Source organism: Haliaeetus albicilla, chromosome 18, assembly GCF_947461875.1.
Source record: "Haliaeetus albicilla chromosome 18, bHalAlb1.1, whole genome shotgun sequence".
Lineage (NCBI taxonomy): Eukaryota > Metazoa > Chordata > Aves > Accipitriformes > Accipitridae > Haliaeetus > Haliaeetus albicilla.
The window spans coordinates 24964591-24988885 of record NC_091500.1 but is presented as its reverse complement, the minus strand read 5'-3'; the positions used below and the strand labels follow the sequence as shown (position 1 = coordinate 24988885).

Here is a 24295-nt window from a genome sequence, read left to right as displayed (position 1 = left end):
GTTCCAGTCATGAATGTCTCATGCAGCTGTACTTTGAATTTATAATCTCCAGGGAATATGTGTCTGTTGCATCGTTCCCACCCTGGTAATGCTAATGAATGTCATAGATTGTGTATGTGGTGTGTGTAAATTTATGAACATCCGAAGTGCAATGAAATTGGTATTTTACACAGGCACGTGTGGTCATGCTACCTATATTTTGATTATATTTAACTTTGCTAATGCTGTGATATTGTTTGCTATGTTATGTTGTTAATTTTTCATAGGAGAATTCTTTCTTATATGCACATTGCATAGGACAGTAGTGCCCATATTCTGATTTATATAAAATACAAATCTAAATAAGAAGCACAATTATGTGTATGGAAACAATATACCTGTCAAGAGAAATGTTTCATGATTTCTTGCAGTAATGCATAAAATACCAATTTTTAAAATGTGAAAGCTAAAATTCTTCCTGCAAAATGCATTTGTATTAAAAAAAGTGACTGTTTTAACACTGAAATCTAATGTAATGTCACCTGATCTTTCTAAATTCAATTCGAAAAATAACTCTTCCGTCTCTGAAAATGAAACTTCTCTAATGACTATTGAAGAATATATCACCACTCATTCTCTTTCCACAAGTTATGACTTAGCAATCTAATTTGGAAGATAGTATTTGTCCTGAGTTGATGTCAGTTGACTCTGCACTGGTAATTGAAGCATACTAAACCAAAATGTTCTGTTTTAAATGCAAAGAAAGCATGAATTAAAGTAGCAGAGATGAACAAATTTGAAGCCTTTTCTGGACTGATTCTGTGGTCACGCACAGACAAAAAATGCTGGAAAGCCTGCTGGATAACAGAAATGATGCGTAAGGTAGTAACTGTCAGGGAAGAAAATGTAGTTAATGTAGACAATGCTCATGGAGCAGTTACAATGAGACAAATGGACTTTTCCCAGTTTTCAGAACTGGGCTTTTTGACAATATGCTCTTTTAGTAGTAGTATAAAACCAAACTGCTTGAACTGCGTTATACTTCTCAGCCTCATGATGTAGGCATCCAGTGACAAAAATGGTAATAAAAAAAACTGCTGTAAGATCCTGATATGTGAGCAAGGCTGTCAGTGGAGTGGTCTGGGAGAGCGGCATCAATAAAAAATGACAGTCAAAGTGACAATACTGAAGTGATCAGATTTGGTACAGACAGTATCCTGTATGTGGCAGGAGTCTGGCAGAAGGGAAATAAAGAAGTCCTCTTCTCAGAGTAGCTTGCCTACAGTTGAGTTGTTCCTATTCCAGTGAAGCTCAGAAAAGAATTTGGATTATTGTCTCAGTATTTCACAAACAATGAAATCAGCACTTTCCTTTTATATACCTGAACTATACCATACTCTCTCATTCTACCAGCTGTTGCTAAGCAACTGTAACAGTAATAGTGATGTTCACCTAAAGCCTCAATGTATTTTACTTCATTTTACAAAAGTAAACAAATAAAATCCACCCTGTCCTCAGTGATCTCATCTGCAGAATGAGTTTGCATCTATGAAGAATTGTCTTGTTTTAAGGGCACTAAATCTGTCTTTAGCTCAGTGTTTTACAATATGGGATCTTACCCTCTGCGAAAGAACTTTCTTCAACTCCACCTCTTACATATTTCAGATCTGGTATACAACTTCCATTGTTTTCCTCTCTTTTTAATGCATTTTCTTTCCTTCATTTTGATGAATCTTAAAAACAATTTGAGTAAATGCAAAGGAAGAACAGAGAGACTTCAAAGAACTTTGCTTTACTGGGCTAAAATCATTATTTTTGAAGGAAAAGGGATAAAACAACTTTGTATAATCTAGTTGCTTTTAACTAAGAACTTACTGCTTTGTCAGAAGGAAGGACTGTCAAGCTGTAGCCTTGAGAGAGTGATTATGGTTTTTTGTTTTTTTTTTTTTTTTTTGTCTCTACTAGCCAGTGGCACTGAATTGATGGTGTTGTAGACTGGATTTTTTTAAAAAAGCATTAAAAGTCCTTTAAAAAAATATGTTTTCCTGCAGAGAAACATATTTTGCTGCATTTTATTTCCCCATTAACTTGTGTGAATACTGATTTATTGGTCTTTTTGGACATTCCAGTATTGAAAAGGGAGCATGAAATATCTTTTTCCCAATTTGTAATGGCAATGTAATCGGGCTGATGTATAATATGCGTTTCAGCATTGAGAACTTCATTAAAATAAAGAAAAAACTTCCACATACCAGCAATTAAGATGTTTTGCTCTGGTACACAGCAAAGCTACCATTATGGCAGGATTTGCTTCAGAACTTCTTGCTGAATAGTAATACTAATCTTTAACCTTCAGGACAATTTAATTTCAGTTGGGTGCTGCATAAAGGCTTAAATATGCATAGGAAACTGCGCACAAAGCTATTGCCTGACTCTGAGAGTACTAATCTGAGACTTTAAAAACACTAGCTTTTCTGTTTCATCAACACAATCAATGAATATATATCCTGTGGCTAGAAGTAAGGTCTGATTTTAAAAAGTTTTATGGACTGATGAAGTTACAGTCACTTTGCAAATGTCTGCATCAGAATTAAAGGTTATTACATGCATTCTAGCATTTACTAGCCATTCATCTCACATGAGATGGACCTAGTGAAGGTCCTAGATTGGTCACAGACAAAAATTGCAGGGTTTGAATGGATCTGTATTTAAAGGAAATCAATCTAAATTTTGCAGTTTAGCTGCCATTTTTTCTGTATTTTTAGCTTTAGCTGCTAAGTTACAGAATATTTAACAATTCAGAGGCAATTGATTGTGTTAGAAAGGGTCGAATCTGGCAGCTGACAGAGGTGAGGCTGCCCCATCTCCATGCCCCAGACGGAGGCAGTGGCAAGGCTGAGCAGCTTTTCCCAGTAGGCGCACACACAGAGAGCACGTATACACCACATACGTACGTATACATACAGCCGGCTACGCAGATTAACAGAGGCAGACACACTCAGCACTCACATGAACTCAGGCAGCACCGGCGGCCTCATCCTGTTTCGCCTCTCTGGCCGAGCAGGTTGGAGGTCTGCCCACCCATGTACAGAGCTGACCACAACTCCCATGGTCCCCAGCAGACACCCCCCATAGCCTCATCCTTGGAGAACCGCTCCCCGTCCATGTCACCAGCTCCTCCGGCCAGGCCTCCACCAGCACTTGCACGCTCACTCGCACGCCCGTGCTGCTCCCGGTGCTGCACTGCAGCAGCTCGCCGTCCCTCGCCGGGGTCTCCCCGGTCACCGGCCCCCAGGCACACGTGCCCTCCGACCCACGGCCCGGCCCGGCCCAGCCGCCGGCGCCCCGACCTGCACTCCCCCGGGCTGGCACGAGCCATCCGCGGCCCCTGAGGGCCCCGTGGGGGCACGGCCACACAGGCCGCTGTTTACACCTCACCGGCTCTGTTTCTCCCCTCACGCCTCTCTTCTCCCACAGTTGTTCCTCCCCAGATCATCTAAGTCGATCCCCATCCCCACCTCTGGTTTCTTCCCTAAACGTCCTACAGTCCAAGACGCTCTTCCCCAGCATCCCATAGCGTGTCTTACACCCCAGGCAGCAACCCCGCCAGTCCAGAAGTGGATCTGGAGCTGCTCCTCTTGGCCTGTCGTGGTGGGCATCACAAAGGGCAGTGGGGCTGAGGCTCTCCCAGGACAGCCCTGGGATGCCCCGGACAAGGGTGTCCCTTCCTCTGAGTCCTTACTTTGGGGTTCCACCTGCCCTGGAGCCCCCTGTGCTCCTCCAGGCATATCCAGATGGGCCTGCGATGGGCTGATGGCTCCTGGGATGGGACTGGGAGGAGCTGGGATAGGGTGGTGCTTGGCCTTTACCCTCTCCCATTGTGTCTCTGTGCTCCTTTGTGGGTGCACAGATGATCTTTTTATCATATAACCTAACAGATGGTTATTAATTATTTCAGATCAAATAAGTTTTAAACAATTTCTCACTAAGTATCTTGAAATGAACTATTTTTTCCCGGGTCTTGCAAAAACGTGCCGTGATGAGTAAATGTACAATGTTCTCATTTCACTTTGGGCTGGGACTGTCTTGAATATGTTTCAATATCTTTAGTATTGAAGCTTCGCACCACCAGTTCTCCCTGACATTGAAAGGCGATGGTGGAGACAGCAAGCAGATGCTGGCGTGGCGCAGGTGGCCGCTTCGTGAGATCTTCGTGCTGTCACTGCTGGTCGGGGCGTGCTTCAGTTTCGCCAGCAAAGATGGTGTCTTGCAGTTGTGAATGAATCTTCAGTGATACCTAAATTAAAAGGAACTTGGTACTTTCTGATTTGATTTATTCCTTGGAAAGTGCCTTTTAATGGTATTGTGAGGTTTACTTAATTATTGATTTTTAAAGGACACTTGAAGTAGCCAAATGCTGTTTAAAACAGTCCTCAGAAAGTAGTGCCTTTGCCTCTCTGGCCATTTGACATTTCTGTTCTTGATTGAAGTTAATTTAGGAAATAACGATTTTATTGTGCAGTAACATTGTCAGAAGATGGCTTCATGATATACTAATGAGGAAGAAGCGATAAAGGCCCAGTGCAGAGCATGGCCAGTCGGGAGCAGGGGCTGGCGTGGGCCTGCAGGCCTTGGCAGAGACAGGAAGTACTGGGAGCTTATAGTAGACATCAGTGAAGGAGAAGATATGAAGGTAGCATAGGAAAACACAAAAGAAAAGAAAAAGGGGTGGTTGCAAAAAGGTGTGCAACCACCTACTTATGTCTGACAGCTCTCTACTGCTTCACTGTCTCAACTGATGGCGGCAACAACTGAAATCTGTAGTTACCTGTTGTAGTTCAAGAGGAAATCTTTTCTGTTCTACATATGTATAACACATCTTTGCATAATCAGGAACATTTGTTTTTTACCTTTCTTGTTTAAAGACATATTTGTGAAACTGTTGGTGTCATGAGCTTTGCTGCTCAAAGTCATTTAAGTTGTGGCTAATACTTACTGCAGTACTGTAGTTCCTGCAAGGGTGCACGTACATGAGTTAGGGGAGTCATAATTGCAAACATGAGGTACTCTGGGGATGCGAGAGATGTGCATTTGATTTGCTGTGCAATAGAGAGAATATAAAATCTGTGACGGCTCTAACCATCAACTCTTACAGTTGAGGCCTTACAAATAGGGATAAAAAAGAGATGATGGAGTCAGGGATTCATCCTGCTATATATGCAAAGAAAGTGATTAATGCTGTTTTGTGCAGACTACCAGAGGGAGCTAAACCCAAGTCAAGGTAGGTGAAGGCATGTGTACCACTGAGGTTCCGGTAAGATTCGGGGGTTGCTGGGCCCTCTCTGAAGGCTTTCCTGGAAATAAAACTTCAGTGTCCGAGAGCATTGCAGGCCAACATTGTAAAACTAACAATTACTCCTCTTTTGAACACAGCTGTAGCAAGTAGCCTTCAAGAGAGCCTTGCTGGGCCAGCAAATATTCAGAATATAAAGGGAAGATTAATGAAGACAGCAAAAAAATACGTATGTTTTTTAATTCCCATGCTTGAACTGTTGTCTGTAGAAAATTCCTCAATGCATCTGTTTAAAGTTGAAAAATTGGTAGAACAGGTTAAGGAACAAACAGACAAAATAAACAGTAATGTCACAAGCACCATGTGTTATTCAGAGTTTAAAAGACAATCAAGGGAAATATTGTTGCACTGTTAATGTAATCTCCAGCTTCAGTTCACCTGATATGCCCATATTTAAAAGGGACCGAGAGGAATTAAGGAACTAAAAGCTGGAGTTTTTACAATGGAGGGAATCACCATGGCATCCCAGAGAGATCTGTGCTGGCATCTGTGTTGTTCAGCACACTCATAAATGATCTGCAAAAGGGGGTAAGCAGTGAAGTGACCATGATGATAGGAAGTTATGAGTTAATGAAGATGAGGACCAATTGTGAAGAATTACAAAAAAGGCCTTACGTGACCAAATAAGGGGGTGTTGAAGTAGTTGATGAAATTTGGAGTAATTTGATGTGACGCACATAGTTATAAACTGTGGGAAATCTACAGGGGAAAAAACATTACAATAAATCCTAATTTTCCATGTAAAATGACAGGCTCTAGCCTCACTGTAATTCTGAAGGAAAGGAATCTTGGTTATAATACATAGTCCTATAAAAATGTCAAGCTAATGCTTACCTTAGCAAAAGAACAGATCAAATTAGTAGGAGAACAGAAAAGGGATTAAAAATATCGCTGTTTAAATGATGTGTATACTTTTTCAATATGACAAGAAGTTCTGGTATCTCTATCTATCTCATGAAGGGTATAACAAAGCTGCGAAAGGTTCAGAGAAAGGTTTTAAAATGACTTTAGCGGAAAGAACAGCTATATAAAGTAGAACTTATGAACTTGGAAAAAAAAAAGAAGCTGGGACATGATAAAGGTCAATAAGATTGTAAGTGGCATAGAAAACATCAATAAGAATAATCTGTATGTTTGCTTTTCATACAAAAACTTAGTGGGGCATCAATTGAACCTAACAGATGGTAGCTGCTGAACAAACACAAAGAAGGGTTTTTCAGGTTTTAGGATTCCCTCTACAGTATGTTAAAGATCCTAGAAGTTAGTATAGACTCAGAGGTTGACTGGATGAGTTCGTGGAAAAGAAATCTATCAAGGGCTATTAAACAGAAATATGAGGCTACTGGAATGTGTTCCTTTTAAGAAATCCCTGAGATGCAGATCTTGAAGGGGAGGAGAGTTTTCTGGCTAAGTCCTTCCTAGGCACCTCCTTTGGTTTGCTGTTGGAGAAAAGATACCAAGCGGAATGAGCCTTTGATCTGGCTAAGCGCAGCTGTTCTTGTTTACTTATTAAACTTACTAATAAAACTGTAACTCATATGAGAATCTACTTTAAAGAATGAGGGAGATATGATTTTGCTAGACATCTCTTCTCAGCCTCACTACTAGTTTCTATGTTCCTCTGCAGCTGCAGAGTGGAAGATGCTACTTGCAGTCACAACAAGAATAAAAGTGACTTCATTTTCATTATCAAGATTGTTCAAAATATCACTAGCATCACCGACTTTACTACAGTTAGTTTTGGCACATTTTATAGTTTGCTCATTCAAGATACATACATCTTGCAAAAATTGCTTTCTATGTAAATATGTATATGTATACAGATGCATCTGCGTATATGTATACAGATGCATCTGCATATATGTATAAATATATCAGCCTTCCATGAGAAGTGGTTGTCTTTTCGCTTCTTTCTTGTAGAAGCATTTGAAACTTAAAAAAAAACAAAAACCAAACCAATGAATCTGTACTTTTGCTAGTTCTAATTATTAGGTACTGGAAAACAGGGGAAGGGGGTGATAAACATAGTCATGATAAATATAAAGGCCCAGGAAAATAAAAGTCCAAATTTTAGAAAATATTTTGTAAGTTTGTATTTTGTGAGGTTTATTCAAAATATTATGGCAAAGCAGTACTTAAATTCTACTGATTCTTAGTGATCCTACCACCCATTTGACCTCAGCATTTAAGGCAAAATTGCACTGGTTTAAGTTTTCTTGGTGAGCTCTCACTTAGGGGTCACAATTGAGAAATGTTAAGCCTGAGCAGGTGCAAATTAGGGCTGGTACGGGATATGCAAAGAACCTTTCTAAGATAAAATAAGGCTGAAATCAGTGTAAATAATTTTCATCTACAAGCCAAGAGAATCAGTTTTCTTAAATTACACTTTTTATATCATAAAGTTAAAATAGCTGTCCTGAAATATCCTTACAGACAACAGAGACAGAAAATTAATGCTAACTGCATAGTTTATATTCATATAAACAACGATGTGGTGTCATACTAATAGAATTTTGGCAGTCTAATACACCTTTAATATTAAAAGAATTCAGTGTACTGATATTGTATTCAATCAATGACTGCATGTATTGTGAAAAATGGCAACATTTATTTTTTTATTTGGCACAAGGGCCAGAGCTAAAGTGAATTGTATGGGTAGATCTTTTTAGGGTGTTTTCAGTCATATTCAACCTACATTCTCTTCTGTGCTTACATTCAGCCCAGCAGAACTACTTAAACTGCTGATATTAATATTCTTCTAATATTTTCTTGTGGGTATGTTCAGTTTCTTTACCTTGTTGACGCTTTCTGCTGTTAAGGCACCCATAAGAAACAAAATATTCTTAATTAATCCCATCAGTGTCCTCTTACTGGTCTGTGGTGTCTGCGCAGTCAGAAACTGCATTTTTTGTGGGGTATTGCATTGCCAACTGCTATCTAATTTGCTGCTACCTGTCACCCATAAGTCTCTTCATTCCAGCTCTTCAAGTATATCCTCCTACTGAATCTCTCTTAAGTGATTTGATGCTGAATTTACTCTTTGGCAGAGGTGTAACATTTGACAGTTCTGAAGGTTTTCGACTTACATGTATTGACAAAATAGGTATTATACAGATAGCAGCTGATCCTTTTTTCCAAATGCTGCTCTGTTAACATGCTTCATGTCTTAACCGGGCAGGGACAGACCTAGAAGGATGTCAGTTTTCTGGGCCTGCACAGCTCTTAAAGTCTCTTTGAGTATTGCTTAGTTCAGAAGCAAGATTCTCTTTGCAGTCATCAGTGTGCAGCAATGCAACTTTGCTAGGAGTTAACTGTGTATTAAATTTCTTCTAGGATTTTTATTGGGGTTTTACAACACTAAGTAAATAAGTATGTATTTATATATATGCATATAAAATTAAGAGCAAACCTAAATAGCATTTCACAGTAATCCTTTATGGTTCTCCTTTGCCTTGTGTTTCTTGGGCACAAAGTGAAGAGGCAGCATTTTTATCAATAGTTTCAGAACTGGAGGGATGTATACACAGGAGAGCAAAAGCAAACTGGAGAAAGAAAGGGCTATGGGTGATAAGAAATGCTTAAGTTAAATGGGAAAACGTTGGCTGCCTCCTTTATCATTAGAGTTTGTTTATTTTCCAAGAGAATAATGCGCAATAACTTGGATCTACAGTAAGGTGTACAAAACACCTTTTGGAATAAAATTGGGAGCAATCACTGACAGCTGCAAAAACTTCTGTGAGTAGGTAGCAAGTGCCTCTGTAAGGAAGCTGCTGAGTTATGGCCATTTTGGGGGTGGGAGGGCTCACTTACTACCCCAGCAATATTCAGTTTTACCTTAAGCCAGCTGTAGTGTTCCCTAAGAGACTGCGGAGGTAGTTTGTCTCCCTGGAAGTCAGAAATGTAGTTAACGTATTGTATTTACATATGCAATTACATATGGTGTATTACGTTCTTTATACACCACAATTACAAATTTCTGCTCCTAAAAGGTGATTCTGTGATAGATAGCTTGATAGCTCTCCTCTTTCAAAGCAACCCTTTCACACTAGAGTGGTAGGAAAGCTGTTGTGCAGCACGGCTTGCAGGGTACTTGATTTACACAAACCAGTTTCTGGATGTTGGAGGCATGAAGTAGCTCGTTAGAGTATTAGCGTGGTGGGCTGTCACTATAGTTTTCTGTTTTCAGAACATTATTTCTGTAGTAATTAATTTTTTTAAATTGCGCATTACACTTGTATGCCATTCCCCCTGTGGTTGTATGAAGAGGAATACATTGCAAAGCATCTGCAAGGATGCTGACAAGTTACAGTGAACAGTACATAGCTGAAACTTTCATGCTAAGTCCATGGTGTAATAGATTCCTTCTTCAGGAATGTTTAATAATACCAATGTTTTATTAAAGTGAATCAATTGGTAGATGTACTAGAGAAGATTTTTACTTTAAAGGCGTCCTGAATCCCCATAGCCTTTTTATCTCTTCATTAGAGTTTTTGTTACGTTTGAAATTTAGTAGAAAATGATTACTTATTAGTTCTTTAGTTTTAGCAGCAAATCCCTTTTATTAAACCCATTTTATTAAGATTTAGAAACCTCCCACAAGCATTTGACAGCACTGCTCTGAGAGATTCAGTCTCAGAGACCTACTGCTGGGAAGTTAAAAATAAAATTGCAGCCTGAAATACTTTTCTGGTTTAGGTGTAACAATAAAATGCTGGGATTATACTTGTTCTGAAGTGCTTAAAATGCATGTAATAATCCAAGCATTACAGTGCACAGAATGGCCTTAAAATTTTCTCTGTTCAAATATTTCATTAACGCATCTTTCCAGCTCTGAATCAGTCCAGCTGTTGTGTGTGGGATTAACAAAATCAAGTAGGAAATTAGCAAGAGTGTGCACTATAAATCAAGGTTTCTTGCTGAGGACTTTCTGTTAATGAGCTACCATACCCTCACAAGGTCTGTAGGATGTGCAAACCAGACACAAATGACTGCTGGGTAAACCCTTAGTGTTATTTTTTAAGAATCTTTAAAAAAAAAAAAAAAAAGTTAACACTTTCCTGATCACAATACATGTGGCACTAAAAATGTTATACCACAGAATTTTTGCTGTGTTTTCGAAGCATAAAAATCTTAATGTTGGTTGCATCAGAATGCATAATAAATGTGTGTCTACATTTTGCTCTCCGTGTTGAAAGTATGTTTCAGAACAGCAGAAACTTTAATACTTTAGTATTTATATAAAAACTATAAATGACATTCACCAAAAAGTTCTGAATGCTCTCTGGCATTAAAACTGTCAGTCTGTTGAATTTATGGCACCAAGGCTAATGCTTAAATTTCACATTTGGATGAATAAGTCATACATTGTTAATGCTACATAACCTCAAATAATGATTCATTGCATAAAAAGATGGTAGGTGTCTCAAAAAATCCAGTGATGGGGGTTTTGAATCCAGAGGGAAAAATGGTATAAATGCAATTTTACGTGGTGTTTGTAATCTAGAAAAAATATTATAATATTAAGTTTGCTTATAGTTACTCATGTAAGAATATATACTGGGGGAGGGAAAAACCCACCAAAATACATCTTTTCCTTTCTTCTTTTTCAGGTCAGAACTGTGGAGGCTTAGTACAGGGACCAAATGGTACTATAGAAAGCCCTGGATTTCCTCATGGTTATCCAAATTATGCCAACTGCACGTGGATCATTATCACAGGAGAACGTAACAGGATACAATTGTCATTTCATACCTTTGCCCTCGAGGAAGATTTTGATATTTTGTCAATTTACGATGGACAGCCACAGCAAGGCAACTTAAAAGTGAGGTAAGGTACCTTTTTTTCTTTCTTAAATTCTTTCTGTCTCTCTTTACCTCTCTCTTTCTCTCCTGAATATACATTCTGATGATATGTTACCACTACATTGTGTTTCCTTAGTTCTTCCCCAGGCAAGGGGATAGCAGTCCCCCAAGATCTCACAGTAAAAGACATTAATCCAAATTTCAGATCTTTATGGCCCTAGCTCATATATCAGTAGCATCAGTTGTACTTAACATTTGCACAGTTCAAGGTCAGTTTTGGTAAAGGCCCTGAGCACAGGAGTATTCGAAGTTACAGTAGCTTATTTTTATTTATCTGTCTGCTGATGGAATCCAGATTTGGCCTACGACCTTTTCCTGAAGGCACCTGTCCCCATTTTTTGAAAGAACTCTTACTGAGATCACGCTGTACTTTTCTACCATGCCTACAGTATTTGGACCAGAGGATGGGTACGCTGCCTGTGCTAACAGTGTCTCAGGGTCCCTCACTGAATGTGGCACAGAAGAAGTGGTGGGCGATACAGTAGTTTGTGGGAGGCACAATCTCATTAGTGAGTGTTAGGCAATCTCTGGAAATGCTTGCCAGATTAAATCCTTCAGGTGACTATTGCCTACCTTGCAGATGAGTTGAGCTGTAAATTGTTTGACTTTGCCAAAATTGAAATTCTTTTGCATGTCTAAGTAAATACAATTATTAAGCAATTAGGGACCTTTAAAGGTCAGAAACTGGGGTGCCTTATATGTCCAAATACCACTGAGGTTTCAAAAAGGTTTTATGGAAGCTTTTTGATCTTGAAGCTTTTCACAACTTCAAATTTTGGTGCATCAGTTTCATTGGTGTCTTGCTTTGGGTGCCTCGGTCATTTGCTGGATCTGGACCGCAGAGCTGGAAAGCAAACATTGCTTTCAGTGCTGCTCTGTCATTTTCTGTTCAGTCATGAGATTTATGGAGTACTGTAAAACACTGCTGTTAGTTCTGTTGTATGATTACTCTTTTACATGCTGCTGATTCATATTATACTGCTAAAACAAATGTGGGAACATCACTGATTTGTTCCACATTTTAGTGGGTATCATCACGCATTTTTGACAAGAACAATGTTCTGACTGATTGTTGACTCAGTTCAAAAGTTTTGAAAACTGTGGACAGTAGCATACAGCTACTGATGCTTGAGTGGCACAGGGTATGTGCTTCATTTACTGTACTTAATTGACCTTTAGTACTTGTATCACCTTTATACAAAGATTAATATTTCTTTTTCAGTCAAATGCTTTTATTATCAATAGCTAACATACCTGCTTGTTTTGCACTAATCTGTTAGTAGAAAATTGTTTCAAGGAGAAGCACCACCTAATGTTCTGTGGGTATGAGCGTAGAAGACAGAAATACCCAAGTATGATCTTGATCCCACTGAAGTCATTGTAGTTGCCACTGATTTCAATAAAACAAAGATTTAATTTCCAACTTCCAGCAGTGAAGCAGATATTTTATTTATCCTTGCTTGTATTTGCCAATTAGTTACCTTCATAAATGGTATTATAAAGAAAAAAGCATTCCTTAGCTTAGCAGCATGCAGAGGTTAAAAAGGCAGAATTTGAATGACAGGTTTCTATTGACATGTCTCATACCCTGTGACATACCCTTTGTTGCACAAAGCACATTCACAGGTGTACCCCTCTACAATTGCACATTTCAAGACAATTCCCTCAGCAGATATTGGAAAATTATAGTCTTGGTTTTTTAGCTGACAGCATGCAAATGCAAGAGAGTATCTTGGAACTTCTGCTTCAGGGTATGCTTTTTTTTTCCATAGATAAAAATACTCTACTAGACTTTGGGTAATTATATTTCTTTAGCCACCATGCAAAATCTGGAGGTTTTCCTTAAAAATAGCTGTGTAAATAGAAAGCTCTCACAAACTATAATAATTAAGTAATATTCATCCCATATTTTGTAAAGTATTTTTCGGCTGCTAAAGCAAAATTGGATAAAAATGAATAGTACCTTCAACTAGTTTACTGTGCTGCCTGAAGGACATTTTTGTATGCTAAATGTGCACCAGGATACTTTCACTACATATTGATTGTAAAACCCAAGAAAATAGAAACGTACTGTTTGTGTGGAGGAAGAAAAGAGAAACAGGTAGCTGTAAAATGTATATAAGCTTCTTTGGTTAGTGCCTTAAAGCATATACTGATTTAAGGGAAAAGTTACACATGGTAGCAATCATAGGTTATTGTAAGCTATGTTATAAGGAGGTTGCGAAGTAAGATAGTAGCGGGAAGAACAATATAAACAAAAGATAAGGCAACAAAAAGAACTATTTTACATCTTCTTATTTTTCTAGATAAAACCCAGCTAGCATTCTGTCATTCTGTGTAATTACTGAGATCTATGGTCCAAAATTTTCCTTAAAAAGATTGCTACAGCTGCTTTATTTTTGTCACTGTAAAGTTAATAGAACACAAACCAGGATTTTATATATTTTTATATATATATATATATATATATAAAATACATATATAAAAAAAATACTATTTCACTTGGCAAAACGTAATCCAGGAGTGCAGCACAGGCTGGGATCTACCCGGCTGGGGAGCAGCTCTGTGGAAAGGGACCTGGGGGTCCTGGTGGACAAGCAGCTCAATCCGAGAGTGAACAGCGTGCTGCTGCGGGAAAGCAAGCCAACGGGATGCTGGGTTGCATCAACAAGGGCATCACCAGCAGAGACAAAGAAATCATTATCCCACTCTCCTCAGCGCTTGTCAGGCCACACCTGGAATTCTGTGTTCAGTTTTGGTCCCCGTTACACAAAACCAGATGGGGACAGCCTGGAGAGGGTCCACAGAAGGGCCACAAAGATGATCAAAGGACCGGGAAACCTGCCACGTGAGGAAAGGCTGAGAGAACTGGGTTTGTGCAGCCTTGAGAAAAGAAGGCTTTGGGGAGACCTTACCACCATGTTCCAGCATTTAAAGGGGGGCAACAAAGAAGGCGGAGAGGGGTAATGGGTACCAGCTACTCCTGGGGAGATTCTCACTGGACACAAGAGGAAAATTTTTCACAATGAGAGCAATCAGCCGTTGGAATAATCTGCCCAGGGAAGCGGTGGATTCCCTGGCACTGGCCACTTAAGATTCAGCTGGGCAGGGTGCTGGGCCATCTTGTCTGGACGTGCTTTTGCCAAGAAAGGTTGGACCAGATGATCCCTGGGGCTCCTTCCAACCTGGGATTCTATGATTCTATGATATATATAAAAGAGGAAAAGTGAAATTTTAAGTATAATGCTACCTTATGATAATGCTTTGTAGGGTACTGTAGTCTTAAGTATATAAACAAATGTAAAGTTAGGTAATTAATTTTACCATATAGTGTAACCAAAACAGATGTTCTGTGTTATTGAAAAAAACTTATTGTAAAGTTTAAGTGTTGCATTATCAGTTGATGGGAAAAGATTTCAGAATACAACCAAAATCTAGTTAAGCTAGGAAAAGATGTTATATGTATTTTTTATTTGCACTTTAAATTGTAAAGGAGTTGTCATTTGTTATACGCAGGTGACCATCAGCATGCAGAATTCATATGGCTGGAACTCCTGTGGAGGGGAGATGCAAGTGTGGTGCACCAAGACAACAAAGTTATTAGTTGTATTCCTTGTGGATTGTTTCCCTAAGTGAGAGTTGTATTCAGTAGTTCAGTGTAGCCCAGATGCTAGGAAATACTTATTTTGACATTTTTTCTGTGTTGTATGGATCAGATATAATAGCAAATTGTAGTATTTTTAAATAGAAATGAGAAATGTATCAACAGGACATAGGGAGTAGGGACACAGGCCAGCGCTGAAGATTCTCAGTGTATAAGCAGATGTGATCTGACAATATTGACCTATTGACTTGTGTACTGCCGACAGATACGTCAACTGCCACAAGCAAGTGAATTCAAAACAGATATTTCAAGAGTTTATGGATTTCAAAAGTCATTTCAGGGCTGGTTGTATTACATGCCCATCTTCCACAGCTGAAAAGAGAGTAATGCTCATTAATCTTAGCATAAATTTTGTTACAGTATATTTTTCCTATATGCAGAATTCCTGAATAGGGGTTTCATAGAAAGGTATAGGGAAACCATAACAGGACTGGGTAAACAGAAGTAAGTGCCTGTATCAAAACCTCTGTTGCTGAAGAGGTGAGGTGGGGTGTAAGTAAGTGGGGTGTTAAGACCTTGAACTGCTAATGTTACAAACATGGTGAACTGTGTGCGGTTGCCTTCATCTCGGTGTATGGCTTGAGATTCCACATTTTTTTTAGATGTCAGATACAGGTAAATGCTGTAATCTCTGTGTTACAGTATCTGTTGGTAAAAGTTACTTTTTTAGTATCATGCAATTTATTTAAGAGTTAGTTATGGAAGATCTGTGCAATATACTCTGGAATAATCTTTGGAATTATCAATTCAATCTTTCAGACAGTCCTGAAAAACTCTTAAAAATGGATTCCAAGCAATTTTGTTTTTTCTTACACAGAAAAGCTGCTGATTAAATTATATACACTGATAGGAAAATGCAAATGCACAGACATGAATATTTTTTGTTGTGTCTATACACAGCTGTCAGTTATTTTGGACATACATGAAAAAATTATTTGGAAAGTTATTTTAAAATGTCTTATTGCCTTCATGGTGTCTCAGGCCTTCTAAGCATTATTTAGTTTACTGCAGCCTAGATAATAATATAATAGATGCTGCTTGTTGTTACTCCTTGTCCTAGTTTCAGCTGGGATAGAGTTAACTGTCTTCCTAGTAGCTGGTACAGTGCTATGTTTTGAGTTCAGTATGTGAAGAATGTTGATAACACTGATGTTTTCAGTTGTTGCTCAGTAGTGTTTAGTCTCAAGTCAAGGATTTTTCAGCTTCTCATGCCCAGCCAGCGAGAAAGCTGGAGGGGCACAAGAAGTTGGGAGGGGACACAGCCAGGGCAGCTGACCCAAACTGGCCAACAGGGTATTCCATACCATGGGATGTCACGTCTAGTATAGGAACTGGGGGGAGTGGGGGGGGGGAATCACCGCTCAGGGACTAACTGGGTGTTGATCAGTGGGTGGTGAGCAATATATAGGTATATATGGTATATATTGGTATATATGCTTGTCAGAATATTTTTGGTAAGCTTTATTTTATTACATGCTCTGTTAGCAACTTCCACCATTTGCATTACTGCTCCATTAAAACAAAAATGTTTATTTCAACTAATAGGAGTGTCATAGTTTAACCCCAGCCAGCAACTAAGCACCACGCAGCCGCTCACTCACTTCTCCACCACCCAGTGGGATGGGGGAGAAAATCGGGCAAAAGAAGCAAAACCCGTGGGTTGAGATAAGAACGGTTTAATAGATCAGAAAAAGAAGAAACTAATAATGATAATGATAACACTAATAAAATTACAACAGCAATAATGAAACGATTGGAATGTACAGATGATGCGCAGTGCCTGTCAATGACTATCGTTCCCCTTTTTATGTTAAATCAGATTTTTTTTTTTTTTTTGCCTTTTTCAGCTATTAAAGTATTAGGGAGAAGGAATCATTTATAGTAGAGGGCTAAAATGTGATTCATTATATATTACATAGCTATTTTAGGAAAGGAAACTATGACCCGATCAGCTAAATGCTGACAGATAGTTTCTGCCAACAGCAAAAAGAGCATGCAGTGGAAGGAAAGATAATTTAAGTGTGCAATACTAGCAAGTTCAAACTCATATATGGCAATTTTTTTTCACAGGTGGATAAAAGGCAAAAATCCTATTCCCAAAATTGTTAGCTTCCCAACTCAAAATCTTAAGCTTGCTAATTTTATTGGCAAGCCTACATGCTCAAAAGATTTAATGACAAAATTATTAAATATAAAGTCAAGCTTACTAAGAAGAAGCTACTTCACCAAGAATTATAGGCCATATTAATTACATGTTTTAGGCTGATACTAAATGATGGTCAACTATAAAAGAACATGATACTTCTTTTTTCTAAAAACCATGGAGTATTGTTTGAGCTCCCACCTAAGAAAATCCATTTCATATTTAAGGAACTATGATTTCTTGGAAAAAAAAGGTTAGATTCATAACAAGTCAAAGCAATGCATGAATTTATACTGCAATATTCTACATCAGTTGCTTAAAGCTTTTATAATGTAATTGTTTAAGTCAACATGTTTTCCTTTGAAAAATGAATCTGATGCTCACCATAATGAAAATGTAGCTGTGCTCAGGTTCTTTGTCCTCTGTCCTTTGTCCTACATCCTTCTACTTCTGTGGAGGTAGGTCTCTTTTTTTCATCTGACTGGCCATAGTACATCTTCAGGGAATATACAGGTGTGACTTCTTTGCCTCTTCTGTACTTTTCAAACTGGACCTGTATAAGCGACAGCGGTGATTTGGTGCATTTGTTTGTAGTGTTTCACCATCAGAAGTATTCCTAGTAAGGGACTCAGAAGGGGAGAGTTGTGATGTGTCTCCATAAAATGTTAATTTCTATAGTTTTAGAAACTTTAGCATGTGTTAGGTAATTGTACTGTTTCATAGCTATACAACCAAATTTGATTTAAGGGGATAATAAAAAAATTGGTAATAAACACCTTTCTAATGAAGTAGAGAAACATTGCTCAGTATTTAAAGATACCTCATAGTAGCCTGCTGAGAAAGACAGGTTATTCATTATGAATAGCTTCTAAGTGTTTCACGTGACCATGTTTTAGAGTAGATCTTTGATTTCAGATGAGGTGCACATTTGCTTCCCTTGTTATTTGTTATTGCTTATGGATATATTACAATAATTAGTTATTCAGCTTGAAAGAATCATATTTATGATCATACTAAGCCAAACACCTATACATTCCTTGATTACTTATTTTACAAAACAGACCACCTTGGGTATCCATTACCCAGCATTTTACCTACAAAATCACAGAAAATTGCAACTTGAGAGTGTGGGTATGGATGTATATGTACCTGGGCTTTGAGGAGCTCAGTTTACATCTTTGCTTTACCTAAAATCTCAGAATAAGGTTTTGATGCTACTTCAGTATTGGCCGAGTACAAGAAAATTGTCTTCATTGGTATATAATGTCTGCTTGATGTGCACAGGAAACTCACATGACCTACAATATTTTATGGAAAGGCTCTTAAATGCTGTCAGACTGATGAGTTTGTAATCTGCAGAAGTACAAATACTTTTAAAATTATTTTTTTTAACACTGCTCAGTACACAATTTGGCATTTCATGCTTTTTTGAGAGGGTTTTGTTTTTTCACTCGTGATGGTTTCTGAAGCTCCTAAAACCCCCACGATTTGGCATAGTAACAATATATACACATTTTGACACTTACTTAAATACGATAAATTCCTGTACAACCTCACATTCATTATATTCTCAAAACTCCTTAGGAGTAGGATACTAGAATCCATTCAGAATGCAGATAAACACAGTTTGGGGAATGACAGCTCTTAAAACTTAGATGCACCTTAAAAAGTCTTTCAGTGTAGCTTAGTGATACAGTTGACACCAGAAATTTCAGACAACTTTCTGACTAAACAGGTGATAACATTAACTTGATTGCTGGTTGTGTAAGGGATTTTTACTCTTAAATAAATTAATTTTTCAGAGTGAGGGCAGTTGCTTACCTTTATTGTCTGTCACCTAAACATATATTACACATACAGTGTACATGCAGCAGTTTTATATCAGTCTTTCTGCACCTCCCATATTGTTCAAAAAGAGACTCATTTTTATTTGAGGTGGCACCTGTTGAATTGACATAATCATGTACGGAAGCCCTGCTGATCATCATCCCTAAATGCTGTGTATACAGTGACTATTAAACAGCTTTTGGTCAGAGATCAGTCCATTCCCTTTGCTTATATTCTGACTGAAAGCTAATAATTAAATTACAGCCTTTAGAAAATTTGCAGCTGGACTCCTCAGTGAGAAGAAAGTTAGTTGTCAAAATCTGGCCCATTTTGAGATTTTTTACTATACATCCTTATTATGGGATTTTTCAGAGTTTCTGTATAACTGTGATGATAGATAACTTTTTAATTAGTACATAACCTGTATGCTACAAAGAAATTTTGACTGCTTGTTTGTTTTAGAGAGGAAAAACATTTTATCTGTTAACTGGCAAATTAAAGGGGAAAAAAAGCTTTATAAAACATAATAACTGATTTGTCATATTTCTGATGCATGTCATTAGGTTAAACTGTGAATCATGTTCTCTTATTGTCATCTTGTAATTACCTACCTGTCTTAACTGAGTCTTGTGATTACTGACTGTATGATCCTGGTCTGGTTTTGGGTCACTCTGTGCTGGACCAGGATGTAGTGATCGTGGGACAGATACAGCACCATAAAGGTTCAGGCATTTGAGAGGAACTCTGCACTTTCTCTGCTGTGAACTGCTGCAGTGGAAACTCAGCATCCTCTCCTCTGTGAGCCAGTCACCCACAATCAATTCCACTTGTAAAAAAAATTTTGTAGCCAAGCGTCATAGTCTTGTAGCTCTTGGTATTACTTAGAGAATTCCCTGAGTTTTCATCCTGTTCATATTTACAAGAGCATCTGCTGACATAATTAGGGGCCTTGGGTTTTGGCAGTGATGTTTGTCCCACTTAATGGAGACTTAAATACACCTCTGCTGAAGTCCCGGGTTATTCCTGCGCTCATACTTTCATTTGAGTGAAAACTATGTATGTTTATCTCCATTCGACTCAATGAATGTGTTAAGAAAACTTACTAGTCAGTGGCTAACTGACTGGAAGCACATATAATGAGAGTGACACTGATCATAAGGGAAGTGAAGGCAAATTTTGATGATAGGCTCAATACCAGCTTGGCAGGGAACAACACCCTTAGAAGACTTCTTACTGTTGACTGTTTGCTCTTTTCATTGATTTATCAATGTTCTCTTCTACCTGCAGGTCTCATTTATATGTTGCTGTCTTTCAGAAAAAAGATAGTTTTAAAAAAAATGGTTATTTGCTTCTCTCCTGCTCCCCCCCAATACACACCTGTGCACTGTGGTTTTCTTTGCAGAATCTATTGTGACCAGTGTCATGAAAGAAAAGTAAAATGGCAGAGAAAATAAAATAACAGATGCCAATATTACACTGCATGTTTGTCTTAGTTTCTAAGACAGGCTAGTTCTCTAGGCTTCTGAAATTAAATATGCATAATAAGGCCATAAGTAACAAAATTATGATAAATTTTAGTACAAATTCATAGAGACTTTAAAAATCCATTTAATATTTTTAATTTCTTGAGATAATTCTTTAATTCATGAATTAGAGAAAGAAGTATGTTGTAGGACTGGTTGGTGAGTACGTTAAAGTTAAGTCTAATAAAAACCACATAAAAACTGTTCTTAAAACTTGTAATTTTTAGCAGTTACATTTGAATGCTGAAATTAATAGTCCCATAGGTAAAATTAAAAAAAAACCACCAAAACCAAAACCAAACAGCTAATTTTAGCAGATTTTGTTTAGAGTATTGAGTTACAGAACAGCAAAGCACCATTTAAACTGATAATTAAAATAATGAAAAACAGGGGCTGCAATAATCCCATTGGTCCAGAATAATTCTTATTGATAGGGTTCTTTGAAATATACCTATAGGTATTAAAGTTTCCATTACTCAAAACATAGCCTCCTAAATGCTGCCTGCAAAAATGTCCTTAAAGTATGCGTGCGTGTCCGTTTGTATCTTTTGACACAACTTTCAGCTGATCATACCTCTCTCAAAATAGTACACTGAGATTTGAATTTCTTTTATTTTTCCCATGGATTTTTAAAGCAACTTTCAGCACTTTCTGTGGCTTCCATTGTGTTATTTTGTTGAAAGTGATTTTTATCTCTCATTTTCCACAATGGTAGAACGACATTAGGATTTTCTCAGTCACCCTTTCCTCACCCCTGGAACTGACTGTGTTATTTACTGTTTGGGTGAGGAAAACCTTTCATATTCATAGGGCTTACAGACAGAATAGCAAGAATATTGTGGGGTGCATGGGGTGAGGAGGTGAGAACCGAGGAATAATGGCAGGAGGGAAGAGAAAGTGAAGGATACCAGAAGCAATGTGTTAAAAAGATTATAGGTATGCTAAACCATGCATTTAGGCATATATACCTAATTTAACTCCTGCACTGAAAGACTGCAATTTAGTATATAAATTGTCTCTCCACTGTGTCTACTGGTGCGTCAGGTAAGCTCGGGACTGGTTTTGTCCTATGTCATTGCAGAATATATGGCTGAGTTACTAATTTTGGTACAAACTGTATAAGCATGGGAAACTTGGTTAAGAAGTCCCCATTTGTAGTAAAGCAGATGTATTATCAATGACAAGTAAGATTTTTTTAATGTAAAATTGTTCATGGCAACTTATTTAACTTTGATGCGTCTTTCAACCAAAACAGCCAGCAACAGGTAGGTTAGGGGATTCACTTGAGAGGTATGGAAATCCAGATTTAATCTCCTGAGTTGCCTGGTTGAAATGAAGGACTTTGATGGTAACGTCTGTCTGAGTCTCACTGTCTTCTTTTGGAGCTGTTCTACTTCATCTGAGTAATTAAGCATTTATGGCATCAGATTTGGTACTGTATTCCACTGGCTAAGGATTCTCTGGGAATGTGGGTGAGACTGATTGCTCCTATGCCTTTTTCAGGTAAAGTGGAGGCTTGAACCAGAGTGGGTGCCCCAGCCACCAAGCTATAGGCTACTTTATGGTTGGATTTGTCTTTGTTTTTTGAGACAGACTGTGCAAGACCTGATGTCTAATGGTAAAATGGATTTAAATACTGCTTTTTTTTTCTTTGTGTAATTACCTGCAAAACCTCCTAACTTTAAAAGTCCTTTATGCCCGAGATGTATCACATTTTTCTAAGTCAACAAGTGCAAACAGTCTCTTGAGTTACAACCTTCCTGTTGCTTGCTGAAGGGTCAAGTCTAATGCTGCCAAAGGCATTGTGAACGCTTCTCCTAACTAGTCACCAAATAAGCTTAGGAAGTTGGGAAGCATGTATCCCAAGAATCTCACCAAACATTTGGAGCAGTAAGCCCTTCATGAGTTTACCTTTCTGTTCTGCGTATTGATCTGCTTTTCCCAGAGAAACAGACAACTGATTTAGTCTACCCTTAGTGAGCATTTTATCTAATCACTCTCAGCTTCCTTTATAGTCAATACAGAGAAGTGGGCAATTTTAGAGTAATTTATCTAATTTATGTTACACATCAATTTTAGGTTGAGATGAATTATACCATAGAAATGCTTATTCTCTTCATTGGCCATAAAGATTTGATTCTGAGTAAATTCTAGAATATGTCCTTCCTGTCAGCATAGAGCTGAGATGGGCATAGCTCATGCTTTCCTTGCAGCTCCTTATTTTGAAAAGCAGGTGCACTATGGAAAAGATACCTTGGAGTATACCTTGGAGATACCTCCTGTCTCAGTCTTTAATCTAAGCAACCCCATTGTATTACAACTCTAAACTAGATTATATGTACCAAGAAGATCCAGTAAACACTTTTAAGCATATTAGAAGCAGCTTTTTCTTCTTTCTCCTTCCTCACACTCCATTCTCCTTAATCATCGTGAAGGACTGTTTCTGACTGATATGCTGGTCTCTGTGTAGGAACAGGTGGGACAGAATTTTTTCATATATTCTTAAACAGGTTGCTATGTCCAGTTTATCTAACTTCAGATATTTATAATATTTTACAAACCATATATTTCTTTTCATGCTAAAAAATACACAATCATAAATATACCTTATTTACCATGCAGGAATTAGCTTATTTGTGGTAGGTCATAGCCCCTGAGCAGAATAGGCAGATGTAATGTGTGGAATGAAGTACAACTCAACACACTGTAGGCACTATGAGGCACTTCTGAGGGGACCTCCACAAAAACACATAGTAAGACATTTGTATAGCCTTAAAGGAAAAGTTAATTTGTATGGCATATTCTGGATTTATTATAGGCTTCCAAGAAAATGTTACCATCAGATCCAACCAAAGAAGATGAGTTTTGCAGTTAACAGTCAAATACAAAGCTGTATAGGGTGTTTTTATTCGCTGGTTCACTTCCTGGAGGCATTTGCCACCTTCACCAGGAGAGATCTGAGCAAATGCAATATCTAGACAGTATAGATATTTTTATATATTTTACATAAAGAGCTGGCTTCAGTACTCCTTGTTTTACCTTTGTGATACATATCTCTTTTAAAAATCTCTTACAGAAACAGAAAGCAGGTGGCAATATAACCTAGGCAACTGTTTTCTTCTTCTTCTTCTGCATCTCATGCTTACTGCGTTACATTCATTATTACTTCAGTTAGGTGAATCACCTTACTAGCTTCCATAAAATTTTATTTCATTTTATTAGAAAATTGTGTAAAAGTCAGTTATACCCTTTCCAGGAATGTCTGCCCCTCTTTTCATACCAGATCCATTGGTGCGGTCAAAATTAGATGAGCTTCTTAGGGCAAGAATCTTGTCCTCTGACACCTTTGTTAAATGTTACGTCCACCTCCAGTACGTTGTAATGTGTTTAATGTAGAAGAAACGGAGGATGATTGGTTTAATGTGAGACCACTGTTCTTATGTTTGGTGGGTTCCTGTATGATAAAAGAGAGTTCTTAATAGATGCACATGCAAGTTCTGTGTCTGGTGGCCTATTAACACACACTTTGTTAAGGAGTAAAATCTGAGGAAGATACTGAGTATTTCAGATCTATACTATCCTTTACTATACTTAAAAATTGTTACAGTTTGGTGTTATAATTTTGAGAGCTTCCCTCAGAACTTTTCCCAGAAAGGAAAGTGAGACAAGATCCTTGCTTCATCCGTGGTGATGGAGTAATGAGGTAGGGATTCCCAAGAGAACAATGCAGGGATTTCACTGGACCGTGTGTTCCAGATTTAAGGTAAAGAGAAGAGACATCCTCTTGTCTCATAGTTTATGAATTAGCTATCATAAAATTGATTAAACTGTCCAATTAAAAATACAGGGTTTTTCTTTACATTTAAGGTGCCATACATCAGAAAATTAAATCAGAAGTTCTTTTGTTACAATGAATGCAATAATTTTTATACTTTTTTTGAAAGT

At 37.9% G+C, this 24295-nt stretch overlaps 1 protein-coding gene across 1 annotated transcript in view; it reads left to right on the top strand.

Annotated features, from left to right (window-relative positions):
• Positions 1 to 24295, top strand: part of CSMD1 (CUB and Sushi multiple domains 1) — a 1233014-nt gene that overhangs the window by 215564 nt on the left and 993155 nt on the right. Inside the window, exon 2 of the mRNA XM_069805938.1 lies at positions 10942 to 11158. Within this exon, the coding sequence (XP_069662039.1) occupies positions 10942 to 11158 (217 nt within the window). The remainder of the gene's footprint in view (positions 1 to 10941; positions 11159 to 24295) is intronic.